Here is a 24,214-nt window from a genome sequence, read left to right on the forward strand (position 1 = left end):
ATAAAATGTGTATTAAAAACCACTTGAAAATTGCATTGCGGTTTTCCCAACGTGCTGCGAATTTAACCACACCACAAGGTGTGACCCCTTACAATTTCATTCCTATTAACTTCACTTTTACCATTTCCCCTCCAGTTTTCAGTTCACGGAATTGTCTTTTTACTGACATCTGTTTTGAATATGGAAAGCTCATAAAAGTTTGTCTAAAGCGCAAACTAAATATTCATACTTTTAATAAAAACAGGCATCTGAAAATAATAAATGGATCATCCATAATTGTATCCTTTGCCTAAGGGAAACTGTCATTCTGATCTCTCAGAGTTGTGAAGAAAATAAAAGACTTAACACTCATTACTTACTATAGAGACATTTACACCTGCTATATCCTCAGCACAGCCCTTCTGTAACTGAATCACCACCATGTAGCATCCCAGGACTGGGCTGGGCATGGTGTTAGGCTATATAGACTCCACTCCAGATGAAGGACAAAGTGCTCTACAGCTGATCTATGACACGTCTGTTTTTGGTGCAGGCAGTTTCTGAGCACTCCTCTCCCAAGTGTCTGCTAATAAGTCAATACATATGAATGAGGATCTAAAAGCCATATATATTCATTATGACAAATGTATCAGAGTTATGAGTCTCTCCTCTCAGCTCATGGCTAGCAGTCAACAGGTTGGATGCTTGGCGGTTACTGAGCCCTCATCATGAGTTCCTCCAGGGATTGATCCCTATGATTGTCATAAATTAGGAGAACTTCTTTGATGTCATCTTGTTGGAAACCCATGTCGTTGAACTGAAGTGAGAGACGGAGATATTCTGCGGCCTGGACAAGACGGAGAACAAAAGTTAAGGATACTTGAGCGTTTACCCAGATACATTCTTACAAATGTCACTTATATTCATGTGGCACTGTATGCATTTGGTGACATGCAGGGCAGGTGGATTCCTTGGTCTCCACTTCCACAATTGGTTTATGTAGCTTGGTGTCACATACTCCAAGTCTGCTGAGATTATATCTTGTTTATATTTATTTCTATTACTCCACCCAATTGTATATCACCATCATCTTCTGTGGCACTGTGCACCATAGTACAAAACAGGGGAGCACAAACGTATCAAACATACCAGTAATAAAATAGAGGAGACATGCTGGTTTAGGACAAGAGGTAGGTGTTGAATAAACTGTATTTAGCTTTTCGGTGATAGTTCTGGGATAAAGCAAATTCTATATCTCAGGATGTGCGCTTTAGCTTCAGTTTGAACACTACTGGATCTATAGTCTCTATTGTCACTTACCTTACAAATTGTGTATAAATCAATAGTACAAGTATATATACGAAACTTTGTAATATATCATATCAAAGAAAATGGCCTCTTATTCCACTTATCAGGTTTCCCTACAAACTAAACATTTCTGTCTTGAGAGAGCAAGACAGACTTAACTCACAAAAGGATCAGGTTGTGTGCTACCAATAGATGTCTAAGGTGCAGAAAGACACATTTTTTTCTTACAACATTTCTTAGGCTACTTTCACACCTGCGTTCGGGGTTCCGCTTGTGAGTTCCGTTTGAAGGCTCTCACAAGCGGCCCCGAACGCATCCGTACGGCCCCAATGCATTCTGAGTGGATGCGGATCCGCTCCGAACGCAGGCGGATGCCCGAACGCTGCTTGCAGCTTGGGCGTTCGGATGTCCGCCTGGCCGTGCAGAGCCAAACGGATCCGTCCAGACTTACAATGTAAGTCAATGGGGACGGATCCGTTTGAAGTTGACACAATATGGCTCAATTTCAAACGGATCAGTCCCCCATTGACTCCAGACACCAGATGGATCAGCTCTGAACGCAAGTGTGAAAGTAGCCTTATATTTGCTTGTACTACTGAATTATGCAAAGTTGTGCGAAAACCTAGTGACCATTTAAGTGCTGGCATTAAATTATCCCAGACATTTAAGTAGATAGTACGTATTACAACATTCCCTCAGCAGGGACCACTGCAATGGAAATGTGCACCATACCACAGCTTCTCCTGGCAATAAATGATGGCCTGGGCAGCTTGCTTTGGAAAAGGAGTTGTCCAGTTAGGAGAACCTGTTTAACACGGATGTAGTGTTGCTGTTATGTGCACGTTTACTATGGAACCTAGTAAAGTGAATGCTTATAACTAGGGATGGGCACCATTTCAGATTCTGGGTTCCTTTGCCAGATACAGTATTAATACAATAAGGGGAGTGAAAAGTGGCCCCCTGTTATGATAAAAGGATTGCTAAATTCGTAAGCTAACAATTTATGCCTCATAGGTTCAAGCATATTAAACTTGCGAAATGTTCTTGAAATCAACCGGTTCAGATAGCAAACACTGCACTCTAGGGAACCATGCTCTAATATATCCTCGCTTATTTCCATCTTAAGACATTAGACTCTTAGATGGGAGCTTTGCTTCATAGTTGAACATGGCCCAAACTACCCCCTCCACCCCCTACTCTCGTGCACTATTTTAAGGCACCCTGTTAAAAGCCTGGTCTGGAAGGATTTCAGAGAAATTATCCGCTTTCTTGTGGAATTTATTAAATCAAGATGAGGACAAAGAACTTCAGTATTAACTCCTTCCAGGCAGGGGTACCAGAACTCGCAGATACCAGCGAGCAATTTCCTGTAAGGGTTAATCTCTTTGGTTATGATTTAACCCTCTAGTGTTTGGATGACCTTCAACAACGAATGGTGCCAGTATTGCCAGACCGCTCTAACCCTGACAGATGAGGATAGAGTAGGTCCCCCCTGGATAATGTTCTTGGTATTAGCTGTAATGATTTTCCTGATTGATGGCGTCTTTATAATATGTTAAATCCAGTTCTAATAACAGCGCCCTAACGGAGGAATGCCAAATGTATGACTCACCCCCCAACGCTGTTCACTCACAGCCTACAAAATCCCAATTATCTCAGTGGTATTATGCAAAGAAGTAATTAGAAAGTTTTCCCATAAATCTAGACGTTTGTGGTGTATGAAAACACCAAATGTTCACAGGGGGACAGCAGCCTATCATTTCATCGATCAGAGATACTGGGCCATATTAGCATATAGGTTAATTTGGCACGTTCCATGTCTACGTGCAGGAATACAATGCCAAGGGCAACATGGGGTGATGGGAATTGCAATGTCCAGCAACTCTATATAGGAGGACACAACTATCTTTAGTTTAGTTTAGTATCACTGTACTTTCACACAATTTCATTTCATTTAAGAGAATGGTGTAACTAGCAAATTTCTAAATTACGTCATTTAAAAATTCTGCCTGCATCCACCTGAAAAAAAGCTCATGGCCGCTAGGACTATCTAGAGCTGGCCACCTCACTAAACTATTTGAGGGAGAAGGGCCCAAGAACCCAAAAGCTGAGCTTCAAAGATCCAGTGTGCAGAAACTTCCACAAGGTCAACCACCACTGTAGCACTCCACCAATCTGTGCTTTATAGGAGAGTGGCCAGAAAGAAGCCACTCTCCACCCAGTAACACATGAAAGCCTGGAGTTTGCCAAAAAGCACCTAAAGGACTCGCAGACTGTGAGAAACAAGATTCCCCGGTCTCATAAAAACAATTTTAAACTTCTTGGCCTCAATTCTAATCATTATTTTTGGAGGAAACCAGATACTGCTCATCACCTGCCCAATACCATACCTACAATGAAGCATGGGGGTGGCAGCATCATACTGTTGGGGTGTTTTTGGGTGGCTGGAAAAGGGAGACTGGTCAGGGCTGAGGGCAGGGCGTTGCTAGGGTCTGAAAACACCCGGGGCACAAGCCCACTGTGTTGAAATTGCACATTAAAGGCATGCTTAAAGGGGTGTTCTGGTTTACGCAAATGAAGTGAAGTACTGCAGACTGCAGTCATTATATAATACAACAATCGATAACTTTCCAATATCTATTATGTTTCATTTCCTCACCACTGCAGAAATCTTTGCTTGGGCCCTTTAATATTGATGGGAGTGGACCTTGGGCAACCCCACAGATCATCTGCCCACCCCCCTTGTACTTGTTCCGCTACTTGCGGGCTGCGCGGGCATGAGTTCAGTGGCGAGTGATCCCGCGAGACCCATGACCTCCCGTGGTGGGTCTCGCGGGATTACGCGCCGCAGGACGGGATTGCGCACCGAAGTGGCTGAACTCATGCCCGCGCAGCCCACAAGTAGCGGATCAGCGGGACAAGTACAAGGGGGGTGGGGGGATGATCTGTGGTGGGTTGCCCAGGTCCAATCAATATTAAAGGGCCCTGGGATAGCCAAATAAAAAAAAAATCCTACTAGACCAGCATAACATTCGGGGCACTGGACAAAACATCCAGGGCTCCCGAATGTTTTGACCTAACGACGCCCCTGGCTGAGGGAAAGCTGAATGGAGCAAAGTACAGAGATACTCATAATGAAAATCTGATCCAGAGCACTCTGGACCTCAGATTGGGCTGAAGGTTCATATTCCAACAAGACATTGACCCTAAGCACACAATGGCTTGGGACAACGCTGTGAATGTCCTTAAGTGGCCCAGCCAGAGCCCTGAATGAACAAAATGGCTGTCCTCCGACCTGACACAGCTTGAGAGGGTTTGCAGAGAAGAATTGCAGAAAGTCCCCAAATAAAGGTGTGCAAACCTTGTGGTATCATACCTAAGACTGGAGGCTTCAACTAAGTAATGAGTAAAGGGTCTGAATACTTAATGTCAATGCAAGATTTTAGTTTTTTCTTTTCAATAAATTAACAAAGATTTCTAACATTCTATTTTCACCTTCTCATTATGATATAATGAGTGCAGAATGATGGGGGAAAACTTAAAGGGGTTGTCCGGGTTCAGAGCTGAACCCGGACATATCTCTATTTTCACCCAGGCAGCCCCCCTGACTTGAGCATCGGAGCAGTTCATGCCGTACCTGAGGGGCTAACTGCCGCTGATCGCAGCTCCCTGTCAGAGGCAGGGTGTCGGCTATGTGAGTCTGCTGCTGGCACCTGCCTCTTGTATTAAAAGTTAAAGACAACCTTTCATGGGTCCAGACTTTGTTAAGTTATCAGGCTACATAGAGCGGCGCCCAGGGATCTCCCTGCACTTACTATTATTCCTGGGCGCCGCCCCGTTCGCCTGCTGTGGCCCAGTTACCATCTCCTGCTCCATATGCTAATTACTACTATTGGAGCGATGGGGAGGAGACATCAGCTTCTCTCCTAGGCGTTCCTTCTCCCTGGGCCGCCGTTCCTTCTCCGTTCTGCGCTGCGATTGGACAGCACTACAGCCAGGGAGAAGGAATGCCCAGGAGAAAAGCTGATGTCTCCACCCCATAGGTCCGATAGTAGTAATTAGCATACGGAGAAGGAGACGGTAACTGGGCCACAGCGGGCAAACGGAGCGGCGCCCAGGAATAATTGTAAGTGGAGGGAGATCCCTGGGCGCCGCTCTATGTTGCCTGCTAACTTAACAAAGTCCGGACCCATGAAAGGTCCTCCTATCATTGGTGGCGCAGTGCGTCCGCCCCTCTCTCCTCATTGGTGGCAGCAGCACAGGGGGGAGGGAGAGACTGCTTCCTTCTCCCCTGTGCTGCTGAAGGAACATGAGCGCGCTGACAGCAGCGCGCTTATGTTCTGTGATACTAGACCGCGCAGCAGCGTAGCCCAGTATCGAAAAAAAGGAAATCCTGTTATCATATCGATACCGGGACAAACGTATCGATTGGGTAACGAAATTTCGATACCCGCAACAATCCTACTAAGCATAGAGCCCAAGCACAGCAAACAGATTCATCTCTGCAATAGCAGGGTAAATAGGATGCAGGTATAAGTTCTATAATACTTAGCAAATCATAAATTATACATATAAGAATTATTCTTTAGGGAAACGGAAGCAGTCCATTATGTATAACTATGAATAGCAACTCTAAAACTCCCTGTTGTGAGCACCACACAAAATAACCCTACATTTATTCATCACACTTCAAACCAGGACGTGAAATTCAGTTTCAGCTGAAAGTCCATCTTTTAGGTCAGATGCATGTTGTACAGAGTAGTAAGTATATTTCACAGGGTTACACCCTGAGCGAGGCCCATGTGATACTCTGACCTTATGACGAGGGCTCTCAGGAGCTGGCTGGAGACTTTCTCACAGTCTCTGTCTGATCTCTGATTTGGCGTCCTACAAACAGGATATGAACAGTTTTCCCAGACAAGTCATTGTACAGAACTGCTATGAAGAATTGGGACACCGCTGCCTATTGACACCAACCACCGGAAGAATGACTATAATCTCAGAGGGCCCCATTAACATTATATACATTTTATTATTTACTTGCATTTTCTTCAAATATCAGTCTTTTAATGATATTTTCTGCAATATAAAGTTAACTATCTGATGGAATAAGGCAAGCACCATTGTAACACTTGTCATCATGTTATTTTTGTTGCAGAGGTTGCATTTTAGGGTACATACACACGACCGTATGTGTTTTGTGGCATTTTGCAGAACGGAACAGCTGGCCTATAATAGAACAGTGCTATCCTTGTCCGTAATGTGGACAATAACAAGACATGTTCTATCTTTTGCAGAACGGACATGCGCACAAGGAATTCGCATTTTTTGCAGCCCTATTGAAGAGAATGGTTCCGCATACGGGCCACTAAAAAACGGAACAGACACAGACTAATAATACGTTCATGTGCATGAGCCCTAAATGGGTTTTCCAAGATTCAGATATTGATGGCTTATCCTCAGGACAAGTTATTAATATCAGAGCAGTCCTCAGCTGTTAGAGGAGGCCGTAGCTTTCCACTGAGCCAGTGACCTCATGTTCATTGGTCACATGGCTAAGGCGCAGCTTCCATTGAAGTGAATGGGGATGAACAGCGATACCAAGCACAGCCGCTATACAATGAATGGCGCTGTGCTTGGTAATCTGCAAAAAGGCTGTAGTGCTCCCATGAGCCTCAAACATCTGATCAGCGGGGGTACTGTGGGTCAGACCCAAGTCAATATGATATTGATGACCTATATCTGAGGATAGATCATCAACTATCAGTTTCTGAGAAGCTACGTCAAGAGTGACAACTAATATGGCGGCACAACAAAATAGAAAGATGCTGAAATGTTAAAAAAAAAATCATTAAAAGGAGGATTCCAGACAGAAGCATTTATCACCAATCTAGCAGATTATAAATACTGTAACAGCAGCTGCTGTGCGCCGCTGTCCCCCTGCTTACCGCCGCGGTCCCGAGCGCCGCGTTCAGCGGTGATCTGCTGCCAGTGTTTCCTTTCAGCCCTGGCCACAGCAGGCTCGCTGCTTGTTTCCTGCAGCATTTCCTTAAGGGCTGGCGCGCGTTACTTCCTGTGCTTTTTGGGTTGGATCATGTGACCTCGCTGACCAATCCTAGCCCTCCTGCACATATATAAGTGGCTTAGCCCCCTTCCCAGATGCCTCAGTGTCAAGGTCCTTGTGTCCTGTTAAGGTTCCTGATAGCTGCTTGTGTTCCTGACTCGTGCTTGTATTCCTGAACTCTACTACCTGTTTGATCCCTGCCTGCTTGCCTTGACTCTCCTGCTGCCGACCCGGATTGCCTGACCTGTACCTGTGCCACCTGCCCTGACCTGTTTGACGACACCTGTACCTCTGGTACCTCGCTCAGGTACCTCCTGGTCTGCCTGGGCCAGCTGCCTTGTGTGCCAATCCTCCTCAAGAGGTAGCAACCTGGTGTTCCCCTTGGGAAAGTCTATCCCCAACATCAAAAGATTGAGGGGTTCACTTAGACAACACCCTTAGAGGAGGTAGGACACGTGGCACAGTGGGTACACACCCGCTGGTTCGTGACAAATACTAGATTGGTAAGGGCCCAACTGCTGGGACCTACACCAATTACCAGCTTATGTCAGTGCCATAGACTCTTAATAGAGAAGCAGGATGCTTGCTCAACAACATCCCCATTCAAACTCCTCCTAACTGTGGTTCTGCAGCTAGGTGGGGCTGTAATCCCTCATTCCAGTGATTGGTAGAGTCCCAGCATTTGGACCCCCAACGATCTAGCACGTATGGTATCAGTATGGGCAAGTGTATGGGGGGCTGGCAGAACAGCTGTCAGCTATCTAAAGTGGATGGCCAGATTTACTCTTTACCTTTATCTCAGAATTCTGGAACATTTCCATTGCTTCTTCCACTTGTGCTTCCTCATACCCAAGTTTACAGAGGTGATCTGTGGCTCCGAGGTAAGCCAGAACCTATTAAAGTAAAAAATATGATGAGCAAGTATTTACTTATTACTGGATTAACTAGGTACACTGGTTTTCTCTCACTATCCAAAAAACATATAGGGAGTTATTTATTAAGACCGGTGTTTTAGACGCCGGTCTTAATAACTCCTGCGCTGCTGGTGGATCACCGGAGTTATGAAGAAGCGTCGGCCTCTATATAACACCACTGCTTCTAAATCTATACCAGCTCCCTCTCTAGTGTGTGTTTAAGACATTGGGGACAGGGACTAATGTGAAAAGTAATGATTACTGTACAGCATCTCGGAATATGTTACATAGCTTGAAAAAGGCACATTTCTATCAAGCTAAACCCTTGTCAGATCAATCATACACAATAACGGCTAACCCTCAATGCCATTAGATAAGCATCTAGCCTTTTTCTTTCTTTTTAATATGACATAGTATCTGCCATAACTACCTCTTTGGGTAGGGCATTCCACAATGTGACTACTGTTACTGTAAAGAATCCTTTCCTGTATTGATATGTAATTCACCTTCCCTCCACATGTAATGAATGTCCCTAGTAGGATAAAACATATTTCTGAAGTCACACACATTATTTGAATATTAAATTAAGAAATGGTAACATTTAAGAGTTGTATACTAGCAATTCAGTTCTGTTACTAGGAAACCCCCCAAACCCCTTACATGTCCCTATTTTTGTACCACAGCATTAAAGGAAGTCTTTTCTAATACAATTGTCTGGCCAAATGGAAGAAGAAAACAATGATATCTTCACAGGAAAATCTATTATGTCTGCATTAGGCTTGTTCACGTCACCGTTCAGACTTTCCGTTCTCCTGCTCTGTTTAGTAGAAGGAGAATGGAAAAGACGGATTCGGCACATAACTGAGCCGAACGGAACCTAAGGACCGCATAGACTGTAATGGAGTCCGTTAGGTTTCCGCTCAGAGAAAGATTTTTGAAGCGGCGACAAAAGTCCTGCATGCACGACTTTTGTCTCTGCCCCATAATCATCTTCTGAGCAGAAAAATAACGGACCCCATTATAGTCTATGGGGTCCATAGGATCCGTCCTTTCAGAGCGGAAAGGCTGAACGGTAATGTGAACGAAGCCTTTACGGCACTGTTCTCAGAATAAGACCTGCATGGAAATATCCACAAGTTTACGTATGCCTTACAGATAAAACAACAATAGCGTAGAAGTTCTCTAAATCAAGGGTCCACAACCCACAGTCTGCAATGCCATTCTATCTTCTCACAACCTTTGGGGGCACAGACCTGCTTGTATAGAAAGCTGCAGCTGTCAAAACTTTAATTTGATGGCAGCGCCACTCTTTCTTCGCTAAAGTGATCAGTGCAGGACTTGGGAGACGTATGTGAGCTGAGAAAGGGTCTTCCAGGCCCCGCAATTCTTTGGTTGGAGGAGCAGTGCATACTGATGGAGGGCACTGTAACTGGCACTACATGTACTCTTACAATGCAGGCCTCAGATGTAGCAGAATGTGGGCCTTGGACCAGAAAAGATTGTGTGTCCATGTTCTAAACTGTTCACAGTTCATTTATCAACACAGAGAGTCAACAGTGGGTGTCAGCAGCCCGAGCCAGGTTTATTTTTGGAGTTTCTTGCGGTGCTGACAGACGAGATCTCATAGTCATAATTCATTATCTAAAAACCTCATTCTAACAGAGTAGAATACACACCAGCACTGGTTAATGGAATATCAAATTTAGGAAAGATTTTTAAAGCAATTCATATGTAAAGGTCTAAAAGGAAAGCTCGGAGAAGGTAATGGCATCAGGAGCAGAAACTGAAGACAGACAACGCTATAAAAGTTGAAAAACAAAGTGGGTTGTCCGGGATTTTTTTTTTTCCCAACACCCAGCCAGACCTGTGAAAATATCTATACTTATCTGCTCCCCACTGGATGTCATTAGGGGAACTGTGGATGGCACATGGGGGCACTGTGGATGGCACTGTTGTGGGGAACTGTAGATAACATCTAGAGTGACCCCATAAAAGTGATACTGTTATGGGGGGGCTGTGGATGTCCCAGTTATGGGTGCACTGTGGATGTCACTGTTATGGGGGCACTGTGGATGTCACTGTTATGGGGGCCTGTGGATGTCATTGTTATGGGGGCCTGTGGATGTCACTGTTATGGGGGATCTGTCGATGTCACTGTTATGGGGGCACTGTGGATGTCACTGTTATGGGGGCCTGTGGATGTCATTGTTATGGGGGCCTGTGGATGTCACTGTTATGGGGGATCTGTCGATGTCACTGTTATGGATACACTGTGGATGACACTGTTGTGGGGCACTGTAGATAACATCTAGAGTAACCCCATAACAGTGATATCCACAGTGCTCCCATAACAGTGACACTGTTATGGGGGCACTGTGGATGTCACTGTTATGGGGGCCCTGTGGATGTCACTGTTATGGGGGCCCTGTGGATGTCACTGTTATGGGGGCCCTGTGGATGTCACTGTTATGGGGGCCCTGTGGATGTCACTGTTATGGGGGCCCTGTGGATGTCACTGTTATGGGGGCACTGTGGATGTCACTGTTATAGGGGCCCTGTGGATGTCACTGTTATGGGGGCACTGTGGATGTCACTGTTATAGGGGCCCTGTGGATGTCACTGTTATGGGGGCCCTGTGGATGTCACTGTTATGGGGGCCCTGTGGATGTCACTGTTATGGTTATGGGAGCACTGTGCATGTCACTGTTATGGGGGTGCTCTAGATGTCACTGTTATGGGGACACTGTGGATGTAACTGTAATGGGGGGCACTGTGGATGACACTGTTATGGCAGCTCAGTATGAGTGATAGGGATCATGCAAACTACTGTGATCGACCCAGGAATCCATGGCTCAGTCCATGTATCAGCCACAATTTCCAGGCCAACCTCGGCTCCCCTGACCAGATAAGAGACTGGCTGTATCATACATTACTGTCATATCGTCAGTTCGGTCAGGAGAGTGCGTTCGGCCTGGGAGATGTGGCGACACGCAGACCGTGTTTCCCAGGCTGATCATGGTCTTATCTCACGTGTATCACACATGTTGGCCCAAGAAAAACCCTTCAGCAGTCAGGCCCAAAAAAGATTAAATTAGGCCTCATGCACAGGACCGTATCTGTTCTGCTTTCTATAAGTAGCAGATCTGTTAAATAAGGATACTGCCTGTGTGAGATGTGCATTTTTTTTTCCAGAGCCTTTGAGTTCTATGGGTTTTAGATCTGCATTATGAGGACCAGAATAAGACATCTTCTATCTTTTGCTGTACTGATATATGGATGTGGAAACCACACTGATGAAGTCCATGTGTTTTCCACATCTGTATGTCAGTTTTAAAAAAAAAAAAGGGTCCTATTCTGGTCCTCATAATGCAGACCTGAAATCCATAGAAAGCAATGGGACTGCGAAAAAAAAGTGGGTCGCACACGGACAGTATCCTTATTTAGCGGATAAATGGATACGGTCGTGCGCATAAGGGTTTAGATACACAGCTCAGCAGGTTGTATCATACAAAATGGAATTAGATATACAGCTCAGCAGGCTGTATCATACAAAATGGGATTAGATACACAGCTCAGCAGACTGTATCAAAGAAGATGGGATTAGATACACAGCTCAGCAGGCTGTATCAAAGAAGATGGGATTAGATACACAGCTCAGCAGGCTGTATCATACAAAATGGGATTAGATACACAGCTCAGCAGGCTGTATCATACTAAATGGGATTAGATACACAGCTCAGCGGGCTATATCATACAAAATGGGATTAGATACACAGCTCAGCAGGCTGTATCATAGAAGATGGGATTAGATACACACTTCAGCAGGCTGTATCGCACACATACATGTTAGGATTAGATACAGATGTGTTTGGACAGGCTTGCCGATTCCAGCTGTTTATTACACTCTGGAGGTGGTGAGGGAAGAGCCTGTGGACGGTCAGTGATGGGATTAGACACTGAGTTAGAAGTAGATTCCTGTCTGGGTGTAGAAAGATAGACGCAGGAGTTATAGATGGAGTAGCTTCTGCAGGCAGAGAAGAGTGGGGGGGGGGGGGTCCAGCCTGTGACTCAACTCTGTGCAGTGCAGCCAGGCTTGTGTATCAATAAAGTTATGTATTCAACAAAACAAGAAGGGGAGAAAGTAACCAGATCTGCCAGGACAATCTAATGTCTTCCAGGGGGGAAGGAAAGCTCAGAAATGAAAAACAGGTATTGGGGGCCTATGTAGGCATGGAGAGGGGTGTTAGGAGCACATAAAAAGAATTTTGATTTTGGGACTGGACAACCTCCTTAACCACTTCAGCCCCGCTAGGTGAAACCCCCTTCATGACCAGAGCACTTTTTACACTTCGGCACTACACTCCTTTCACCGTTTATCGCTCGGTCATGCAACTTACCACCCAAATGAATTTTACCTCCTTTTCTTCTCACTAATGGAGCTTTCATTTGGTGGTATTTTATTGCTGCTGACATTTTTACTTTTTTTGTTATTAATCAAAATGTAACGATTTTTTGCAAAAAAATGACATTTTTCACTTTCAGCTGTAAAATTTTGCAAAAAAAACGACATCCATATATAAATTTTTCGCCAAATTTATTGTTCTACATGTCTTTGATAAAAAAAAAATGTTTGGGCAAAAAAAAAATGGTTTGGGTAAAAGTTATAGCGTTTACAAACTATGGTACAAAAATGTGAATTTCCGCTTTTTGAAGCAGCTCTGACTTTCTGAGCACCTGTCATGATTCCTGAGGTTCTACAATGCCCAGACAGTAGAAAACCCCCACAAATGACCCATTTCGGAAAGTAGACACCCTAAGGTATTCGCTGATGGGCATAGTGAGTTCATAGAACTTTTTATTTTTTGTCACAAGTTAGCGGAAAATGATGATGATTTTATTTATTTATTTATTTCTTACAAAGTCTCATATTCCACTAACTTGCGACAAAAAATAAAAAATTCTAGGAACTCGCCATGCCCCTCACGGAATACCTTGGGGTGTCTTCTTTCCAAAATGGGGTCACTTGTGGGGTAGTTATACTGCCCTGGCAATTTAGGGGCCCAAATGTGTGAGAAGAACTTGTGTAAATGTGTAAAAAATGTGTAAAAAATGACCGGTGAAATCCAAAAGGTGCACTTTGGAATATGTGCCCCTTTGCCCACCTTGGCAGCAAAAAAGTGTGACACATCTGGTATCGCCGTACTCAGGAGAAGTTGGGGAATGTGTTTTGGGGTGTCATTTTACATATACCCATGCTGGGTGAGAGAAATATCTTGGCAAAAGACAACTTTTCCCATTTTTTTATACAAAGTTGGCATTTGACCAAGATATTTTTCTCACCCAGCATGGGTATATGTAAAATTACATCCCAAAACACATTCCCCAACTTTCCCTGAGTACGGTGATACCAGATGTGTCACACTTTTTTGCAGCCTAGATGCGCAAAGGGGCCCAAATTCCTTTTAGGAGGGCATTTTTAGACATTTGGATCCCAGACTTCTTCTCACACTTTCGGGCCCCTAAAAATCCAGGGCAGTATAAATACCCCACATGTGACCCCACTTTGGAAAGAAGACACCCCAAGGTATTCAATGAGGGGCCTGGCGAGTTCCTAGAAATTTTTTATTTTTTGCATAAGTTAGCGGAAATTGATTTTTTTTGTTTTTTTCTCACAAAGTCTCACTTTCCGCTAACTTAGGACAAAAATTTCAATCTTTCATGGACTCAATATGCCCCTCAGCGAATACCTTGGGGTGTCTTCTTTCCGAAATGGGGTCACATGTGGGGTATTTATACTGCCCTGGCTTTTTAGGGGCCCTAAAGCGTGAGAAGAAGTCTGGAATATAAATGTCTAAAAATGTTTACGCATTTGGATTCCGTGAGGGGTATGGTGAGTTCATGTGAGATTTTATTTTTTGACACAAGTTAGTAGAATATGAGACTTTGTAAGAAAAAACAAAAACAAAAACAAACAAAAATTTTTCGCTAACTTGTGCCAAAAAAAATGTCTGAATGGAGCCTTACAGGGGGGGTGATCAATGACAGGGGGGTGATCAATGACAGGGGAGTAATCACCCATATAGACTCCCGGATCACCCCCCTGTCATTGATCACCCCCCTGGTAAGGCTCCATTCAGACGTCCGTATAATTTTTACGGATCCATGGATCGGATCCGCAAAACACATGCGGACGTCTGAATGGAGCCTTACAGGGGGGTTATCATTGACAGGGGGTGATCAGGGTGATCACCCCCCTGTCACTGATCACCCCCCCTGTAAGGCTCCATTCAGACATCCGCATGATTTTTTACGGATCCATGGATACATGGATCAGATCCACAAAACACATGCGGACGTCTGAATGGAGCCTTACAGGGGGGTTATCAATGACAGGGGGTGATCAGGGTGATCACCCCCCTGTCACTGATCACCCCCCCTGTAAGGCTCCATTCAGACATCCGCATAATTTTTTACGGATCCATGGATACATGGATCGGATCCACAAAACACATGCGGACGTCTGAATGGAGCCTTACAGGGGGGTTATCAATGACAGGGGGTGTTCAGTGTGATCACCCCCCTGTAACTGATCACCCCCCCTGTAAGGCTCCATTCAGACATCCGCATGATTTTTTACGGATCCATGGATACATGGATCGGATCCACAAAACACATGCGGACGTCTGAATGGAGCCTTACAGGGGGGTTATCAATGACAGGGAGTGATCAGGGTGATCACCCCCCTGTCACTGATCACCCCCCCTGTAAGGCTCCATTCAGACATCCGCATGATTTTTTACGGATCCATGGATACATGGATCGGATCCACAAAGCACATGCGGACGTCTGAATGGAGCCTTACAGGGGGGTTATCAATGACAGGGGGTGATCAGGGTGATCACCCCCCTGTCACTGATCACCCCCCCTGTAAGGCTCCATTCAGACATCCGCATGATTTTTTACGGATCCATGGATACATGGATCGGATCCACAAAACACATGCGGACGTCTGAATGGAGCCTTACAGGGGGGTTATCAATGACAGGGGGTGATCAGGGTGATCACCCCCCTGTCACTGATCACCCCCCCTGTAAGGCTCCATTCAGACATCCGCATGATTTTTTACGGATACATGGATACATGGATCGGATCCACAAAACACATGCGGACGTCTGAATGGAGCCTTACAGGGGGGGTTATCAATGACAGGGGGTGATCAGGGTGATCACCCCCCTGTCACTGATCACCCCCCCTGTAAGGCTCCATTCAGACATCCGCATGATTTTTTACGGATCCATGGATACATGGATCGGATCCACAAAACACATGCGGACGTCTGAATGGAGCCTTACAGGGGGGTTATCAATGACAGGGGGTGATCAGGGTGATCAGGGTGATCACCCCCCTGTCACTGATCACCCCCCCTGTAAGGCTCCATTCAGACATCCGCATGATTTTTTACGGATCCATGGATACATGGATCGGATCCACAAAACACATGCGGACGTCTGAATGGAGCCTTACAGGGGGGTGATCAATGACAGGGGGGTGATCAGGGAGTGTATATGGGTGATCACCCGCCTGTCATTGATCACCCCCCTGTAAGGCTCCATTTAGACGTCCGTATGCGTTTTGCAGATCCGATCCATGTATCCGTGGATCCGTAAAAATCATACGGACGTCTGAACGGAGCCTGACAGGGGGGTGATCAATGACAGGGCGGTGATCAATGACAGGGGGGTGATCAGGGAGTTTATATGGGGTGATCATGGGTTTATAAGGGGTTAATAAGTGACGGGGGGGGGGTGTAGTGTAGTGTGGTGTTTGGTGCGACTGTACTGACCTACCTGAGTCCTCTGGTGGTCGATCCTAACAAAAGGGACCACCAGAGGACCAGGTAGGAGGTATATTAGACGCTGTTATGAAAACAGCGTCTAATATACCTGTTAGGGGTTAAAAAATTCGGATCTCCAGCCTGCCAGCGAGCGATCGCCGCTGGCAGGCTGGAGATCCACTCGCTTACCTTCCGTGCCTGTGTGCGCGCGTTCACAGGAAATCCCGGCCCTCGCGAGATGACGCATATATGCGTGACTCTGCGCAGGGCCGCCACCTCCGGACCACACATCTGCGTTAGGCGGTCCGGAGGTGGTTAATGCCTGTACTGAATTCAGATATATAGGTCAGTAACTGTTTGAGAAGGCTGTAGCCAGCGCTTCTTGTAGCTTACCCTAGGCCAGCTAAGTCCATCGATCACGTAGTCTAGAAGCAGCTTAGTCTTAGGGTCCATTCACACGTCCGTAGTGCATTGCGGATCCGCAATACACCCGGTCGGCACCCCCATAGAAATGCCTATTCTTGTCCGCAATTGCGGACAAGAATAGGACATGCTCTATTTTTTTCCGGAGCTGCGGACTGGAAGATCGGGGCCGCGCTCCGGAAATGCGGATAGCACATAGTGTGCTCTCCGCATCCGTTCAGTCCCCATAGAAAATGAATGGATCCGCACCCGTTCCGCAGAATTGGGGAATGGGTGCGGACAACACTTGCGGACGTGTGAATGGAGCCTTATTCAAGTGAAGGGTGAATAACTGCAATACCAAGCACAGCCACTATACAATGTACGGCGCAGTGACGCTCACCGGAGCACCGCGGCCTCCTTGAATAGTTGATCTGCGGGGTCCTAGGTGTCGGACCTCAGCTGATCAGATACTAATAACCTATCATGAACATAGGTCATCAGTATAAAAATCTGAAAACCCCTTTATTGATCTCTTCTTAAACATATATCAACATTTTACAATCAATCACATAATAATGTCTACCTTACAATATAGACTTTTTGTACTGATATACAACATCTAAAAAAACATTCCATGTTGGGCAAACCTTGTAAATACCTGTTCTAGGCTTTGTCCACCTATTTTCTGCATTGCAATCATAGCTCTACGAAGTGGGTACCCCATAGATGTCACAGCCTCAATGACATCACGCTCTTCCTGACTAAGGGCTAGCAGGACGTCGCCTGAGCAGTCAGAGTGGCTCCTTCTTGTAGGTGGGAGACAGGAATATGGATTCAGAGACTGGAGGAACACAAGCAAAAATGCATTTCACAAAACGGTGCGGAACATGAAAATTGGCACCTTTTAAGCATAATAGGGACTCGGACTGCATTGGGAATTGGGCATCTTTAAAGTGTATGGTCTTATACACATGTGGTATGGATCTGTAATACATGTAAATAGATGATGCAGTCCTGTACCTCTCTTTGCCTTCAATGTTCCACGTGCTGCCACATGGAGTCAATGCAGATGGCATGTACAGGCTGAACTACCGTATTAGATCTGTAACATCATCAATGGTCTCTAACTCAAGAGGTACACTCTTCAAATATATGAAATCACACAAACAAAGGAGTGCAACCACATCAATTTTTTAGAATTAAAAAATAACATTTTATTTATATCATGGTAAAACAACATATATTATAGTACATAATTATGTGTACACGGGGACAAATCACAGATGTAAATCACCTTTTCAACAGACCCATAGCACTAGATTATGCCGAGATCTACCCCCTTGCATAGTACTCTCCGGAAACTCCCAGAAAAAAAATGGATCACACTGGGGGGATCTGGATCAAGGCAAATAATTGAACTGCACGCATGCTATCTATGTGGACTTGTGCCTCACTTATACAGCTCTAATCTACAGATTTAACAAAGCCGAAAAGGTGCACTACATAACTAAATTACATACCACAATGCAGGGGCTGCTGGCAAGGTGAAGTTACTCCTCAACGCGCGTTTCGCGTATAGTTTGCTTCCTCAGGAGGAGTTGAAAGTCAGGGGACAGAGAACAGATTAAAAAGCGGCCGCTCACCAATCAAGCGCTAGGCTTGCTATTGATATTGGTTACTTGTGCGCATGGCCGTTCGGTCTGCCGGTCCGCTTCGGCCCTTTCTCTCAAGTGTAGGTTTGGTGGAGGCGATGGCGATCAATTTGACCGCCCTCTCCTCTATCGGCCTCAGGGGAAGGGCGGAAGCTCTGTGACGCGGCGGATGCAGATTGGCCATGCGCCGTTGTAGTGACGTGGGGGTCATGTGATACATCACATGATCGCAAGCCTAGCGCTTGATTGGTGAGCGGCCGCTTTTTAATCTGTTCTCTGTCCCCTGACTTTCAACTCCTCCTGAGGAAGCAAACTATACGCGAAACGCGCGTTGAGGAGTAACTTCACCTTGCCAGCAGCCCCTGCATTGTGGTATGTAATTTAGTTATGTAGTGCACCTTTTCGGCTTTGTTAAATCTGTAGATTAGAGCTGTATAAGTGAGGCACAAGTCCACATAGATAGCATGCGTGCAGTTCAATTATTTGCCTTGATCCAGATCCCCCCAGTGTGATCCATTTTTTTTCTGGGAGTTTCCGGAGAGTACTATGCAAGGGGGTAGATCTCGGCATAATCTAGTGCTATGGGTCTGTTGAAAAGGTGATTTACATCTGTGATTTGTCCCCGTGTACACATAATTATGTACTATAATATATGTTGTTTTACCATGATATAAATAAAATGTTATTTTTTAATTCTAAAAAATTGATGTGGTTGCACTCCTTTGTTTGTGTGATTTCGTATTAGATCTGACAATGTCTGTAAAATGCTGTGGAATATGTCAGCGCTATATAAGTAAGTAAAATAAATAAATGAGTAAAATAATGAGGGCCAATCCTTAGGAGAAGCCTTCAGCACCTGACATGTGGGGGGTCCAATTCTCAGGAAAGCCACAGTATAGGTATGGTACTGTGCCTGTGTAAGGGGGCCACACAGATCACATATTGATGTCTCCAATAACCAATTAAAAAATGTGTAGTGTTATCAGGAGGATCTTTGTCAGAGGTTCACAAGTCACCAGAAGCACATATTTTACCATGTGGGTGGGTTTGTAGCAGCGTATTGGAGGAATGCTGCCAGCACTGTAGGGTCTCTTGGAGCAGCAACAGCCGTTAGGACTTGGAGGGGGTGTTGGGTTATGAAGGTGTCCACAGCAGTTGCTCCTTTGGTGCTGACCTTGGGGGTTGCCTCTGGATTCTGAATTGCCCTTCTGCGACTGCACCAGAGCTGCAATTCTTTTATTTGCTGCCTCCAGCTCGTTCTTGGAGATATTTGATGAAGTTACTGGCTTTCTCCTCTTTATGTGGCACGGGGGAGACTCAGAATGAGAGCAGCGACATCTTGGGGTTGGACTGGGCATCACTGGAGAAGTACGTGGTCTGTTAGACCACTGTGGCTGAGGGCTCTTACACAAACGTGCCCTTGATTCTCTTTGTCGAGCCTCTTTCTCACTCTCCTCTGAGGAAGAATACTCATTATCTTCAGAGTATCCATCTTCCTCAAAGTTTCTCTCCTTCATATCCATGTTCTCTGCTCCACCCCGGTTGCTTCGTAGTCGACTGGGAATAGCATCAGATGAACTCTGGCTTCTACACCTTCTCAAGGGTAAAGAAGGCAGTTGGGGACTGCAGCGTCTGTTTGGGGATACCCCCTTCCTGTCGTGCATCATCCAGTATGGCGGTGCAGTGGGTCTGACACTAGACATGGGGGCTTGTTGCCTGTATATCTCTTCCACCCAGTCTAGAACCTTTCTCTCCACAGAGAAATCATGCTGCAGATAAAGAAAAGTATTTCTTAGCAAATAGTAATAAACAAGAATTCCCTCCAGCAACGCATTCTTCATTTTAATGGGTTCTAGCTTTTTATATTGTAACAGACAGTGGTCCAAAAACAGAACAGTATTTTCCTTTAGCCAAAACTGGCAGTTTCCTTACACAATTATGTGTACACAATTAGGACACGGGGACGAGGGACTGCCAGAAATGTCTAGCATTCCTGATCCAACACATGCCCGGGTCTCTGATTCACAGGATCCATATACATTAGACTGTTACCCCACTGAAAATGGCTGATTTAAAGGGAAGCTGTCACCATGAAAACGCTGCGTTATCTGCATTTAGCAGTTAATAGAGCAGGAGGAGCTGAGCAGATTGATATATAGTTTAATAGGAAAAGATTCAGTAAAACTTGTAATTTATGCATTTATATCAGTGCTCGTTCTGGACTTGAAGTCCAGGAGGCGGTCCTATCACTGATTGACAGCCTTCCCTCTATGACTGTGTGAACAGAGATAGCTGTCAATCACCGACAGGACCGCCCACTGATCTCCTAAGCACAGAAAGAGTAGGAATTTAAATAAATGAAAATAATTTATACTGAATCTTTCCCCATAAAACTATATACTAGTCTCCTGAGCTTCTCCTTCTCTACAGCATGATGTCTGCAGCTCAGACACCATAATCCATGTGACAGGTTCCCTTTAAGGCCTCATGCACACGATCGTATGTATTTTGCGGTCTGCTAAAAACAGATCCGCAAAAATATGGATGACATCCGTGTGCATTCCGTATTTTGCGGATCAGAACAGCTGGCCCCTAATAGAACAGCACTATCCTTGTCCTTAATGCGGAGAATAATAGGACATGTTCTATTTTTTGCGGGATGGAAATACAGGCATACGGAAACGGAACGCACATGGAAAAAAAACGTCAGTTTTTTTTGCGGACCGATTGAAATGAATGGTTCCTTATACGGTCTGCAAAATAAAACGGAACAAACAGGGGATGAAAATATGTTCGTATGCACGAGACCTAACACAGCTATGAATGGATGACTTTATATAAAGTGAATGAAGTCATAGGGAAGGACACCGCTGCTATTACACGCAGCGATGTGTTCTATGGCATGGGGAGGAGCGATCACTATGACATAGCTCGTCCCCATGCAGGGCAGCGGTGTGCCAGCAGGAGATCGCTATTATACAGCGTTATCTGACGCCGGAACCATTCTGATTTATAAGCATGCTTAAAAATCACATTTGCTCGTTCATCGGGTATTTGGGGTCAGTATTAGACTGCCAGATGATCGCTAACCAGCGTTCATAGGAACGCTCTTTATCAATCTTCTGCCAGATTATAGGAACACTCGTTAGCGATCATCTGCAGGAAAATCTGGCAGTCTAAGGACTCTTTCACATGAGCGAGTGAACGCATAGCACCCGCACTGAATCCTCACCCATTAATACATTTTTTCACGCATCAGTTCTGCGTTGCGTGAGAATCGCAGCACGTTCTATAATCTGCGTTTTTCATGCAGCCCTGGTCCCATAGAAGTAAATGAGGCTTCAGTGAAAAATGCATTGCATCCGGATGTAATCCGCATGCAGTCCGGGTCCAATACATTTTTCACTGTTGGTTGCTAGGAGATGTTGTTTGTAAACCTTCAGGGTTTTTTTCACACGCGTGAAAAACGCATCAAAACGGATTGCACCCGCGCAGAAAAAAAAAAAACTGACTGAACTTGCTTGCGAAATGGTGCGAGTTTCACTAAATGCACTCTGAACGCATCCAGACACAATCAGTATAGTTTGTGTGAGAGGAGCCTAATACACCCTTTATTCCTCATCTCCCCGTTGAGCTGGAATTTGTATCGGGGAGGCGGAAGGAATAGCTGTCGGCAAAGATCTATCTAAGGTGTATGGCCACCTTTTGGCACTGAATTCTTTTACAGGATCCATAATGGATACAACAGAAACCATTATAATGCACCATAGTCGTTGTGACCATCAAAGAGTAACAAAAACTTGCTAGAAAAAAATAAAATAACACTAGTGTGAACAGATCCTAAATAAGGTTGTTTTGTAAGGTCACAAAAAATCCTCCATAAGTGATAAACAATTAGCCTAAAAATATACCCAGACATGTATCAATCCCTGGACACCAGAAAACTGGTGCGCAAAATCTTGGAGTATGTCATGCTTGTGGAAAATGTGTAATATGTGGATATTAAAGGGGTTGTCCCACAAAAAATATTCTAGTTTTCAAACCAGCACCTGGAACTGAATTTTTTTGTAATTGGATGTAATTAGTTATTCAATAAAATGTATCTGTATAGCGCTACCTGTGTTTTTTTTTTCTTTTCTCTTTGTCCTGCTCACGGAGAAGGCCGCACATGCTCAGTTTCATCCTTCAACTGCATTCTGAGCTGTTATAGGGAGAGCATGGACACGCCCCCTGAGCTGTGATAGGGAGAGCTGCAGCAGAATTTACACGCCCCCCTGAGAAAGGACACTCCCTTTGAACTGTCAGCTTAATATAAATCTAGCAGAGCAATGAATGTGGAGATCTCTGGATCCATGTGAGGTACAGGGCTGGATCTAGCTTTGGTAGAAAGAGCTTGCCATGTACTATATCAGGAATCATCAAACTGCGTCCCTCCAGCTGTTGCAAAACTACAACTCCCAGCATGCCCGAACAGCCTACAGGTATCAGCCTACAGCAGAGCATTGAGGGAGTTGTAGTTTTACAACAGCTGGAGGGCTGCAGTTTGAGGATGCCTGTACTATATGATGTCTGATTTTCATTTTTTACATTAGTTATGGGAGAACCCCTTTAATAAATGCCCCCTTAGTTTATAAAATAATAATTTTGATGTGCTTTATAATATAACCCTGGCATTAAAATTAGTAGTGGAACAGTAAGGCCTCATGCACACTACTGTATTACAGTTCTGTGCGACCTCAGAGCCATAGTAGGGCACCTATAGAAGTCTACTTTACCATTACATGCCATTGATTGCATACGATACTTTCAGTTCTGGCATGCCCCCCTAGAAACATCGCTCCATAATGCAGCATCCTGTGCATGAGGTCTACCAGATCAACCTCAGTTTTTTGTACAACAGCTGTAGGCAAATCAATAACATCCTGTAATATTGTGGTCTAGATGGTATAGGAATGGTATGTGCAGGTAGTAACTGATCTCCATGACTCACCACAGTACACATTAATGTATCGCTGCAGTCTGGAACATTAACATTTGAGAGGTTGGATATACGTTCTTCAGGTGAGGGCACATGGGTGAATCCGTCATACAATTTGAATGGGATGTCATCCAGGACACTCATTCCAATGGCGTCTCAAAATAGGCGAGGTCTAGACAACGATAACCAAAGCTTAGAAACCACACTGGATTCACAATTTGTGTTTGAGACTAAATAATGTGTTCTAAATTATGACCGGATCTGCATTAATATCCTGTTAGCGTAGATTACTCCATATTTACTACAACTAGGCATAATACAACCGCAAATAAAGGTAGCCATAAACTAGTAATACCACCGGGAGCCATTACAGTAAAGAAAGGCTCAGGCTGCGAGTGTTGGGAGGCACGGACACATGATCAGAGCTACTGACAGCCTACCTCCTCCTTGACTTTACTGCAGTGGAGTAACGTCCCCCTCCCCACCATAGCAATGCCCACTCAGGTTAAATTACCTTTTACCGACTGTAATCAGAGTGTAACATTTCACCAGAACCAGCACTGACGGGTGTTTCCGAAGGTCTCACAGTCCATACTGTAATGAACAGTGACATTTTCTGGAAACAATACAGAACTTTATCCCTGCGTATACCTGCTCTGTAACCCCCTGAGAACTAAATGTCTCATCAGTTTTCTATCACTCACATAGGTGACCTTATATACAGATCGGGCAGCCAGATGACAAACACTTCACAGTTAGACAGCTGGTTATGGATAGTTGATACCATACAATAACACGGCCTCAATTTAAAGGGCTATGAAACTGGTTGACCGGTTGTGCACTTGGCAGCAGAAGACACCTGCGGTGGTCCCATGTTCATAGGGGTCATTTAAAAATCTCATCTACTTAACTGGTACTGTATTAAGCTGCGGATTTACCAGGCGAAAATCTGGGCGTAATACGCACTGTGTGCATATAACCGATGTTGGTAAAACTATACCAGAATGCAGGGCTATGAGGGCGACGTTTTAGGAGCTGTTACGAAATGATTATCAATAGAGATGAGCCAATTTCATGATA

General features: G+C 44.9%; 1 protein-coding gene across 1 annotated transcript; it reads right to left on the minus strand.

Annotated features, from left to right (window-relative positions):
• Positions 1–618: 618 nt before the first annotated feature.
• UBAP1L (ubiquitin associated protein 1 like) lies at positions 619–23,278 on the minus strand. The gene is made up of 5 exons (XM_044277538.1): positions 23,147–23,278; positions 19,191–19,925; positions 17,163–17,345; positions 8,143–8,244; positions 619–826 (listed from the first exon to the last, which is right to left on the minus strand). The coding sequence occupies exons 1-5, from the start codon at positions 23,276–23,278 to the stop codon at positions 692–694; spliced, it is 1,287 nt and encodes a 428-aa protein (XP_044133473.1). The 3' UTR covers positions 619–691.
• Between the last annotated feature and the right edge of the window lie 936 nt (positions 23,279–24,214).

The sequence above is a fragment of the Bufo gargarizans genome, chromosome 2 (genome assembly GCF_014858855.1).
Source record: "Bufo gargarizans isolate SCDJY-AF-19 chromosome 2, ASM1485885v1, whole genome shotgun sequence".
Lineage (NCBI taxonomy): Eukaryota > Metazoa > Chordata > Amphibia > Anura > Bufonidae > Bufo > Bufo gargarizans.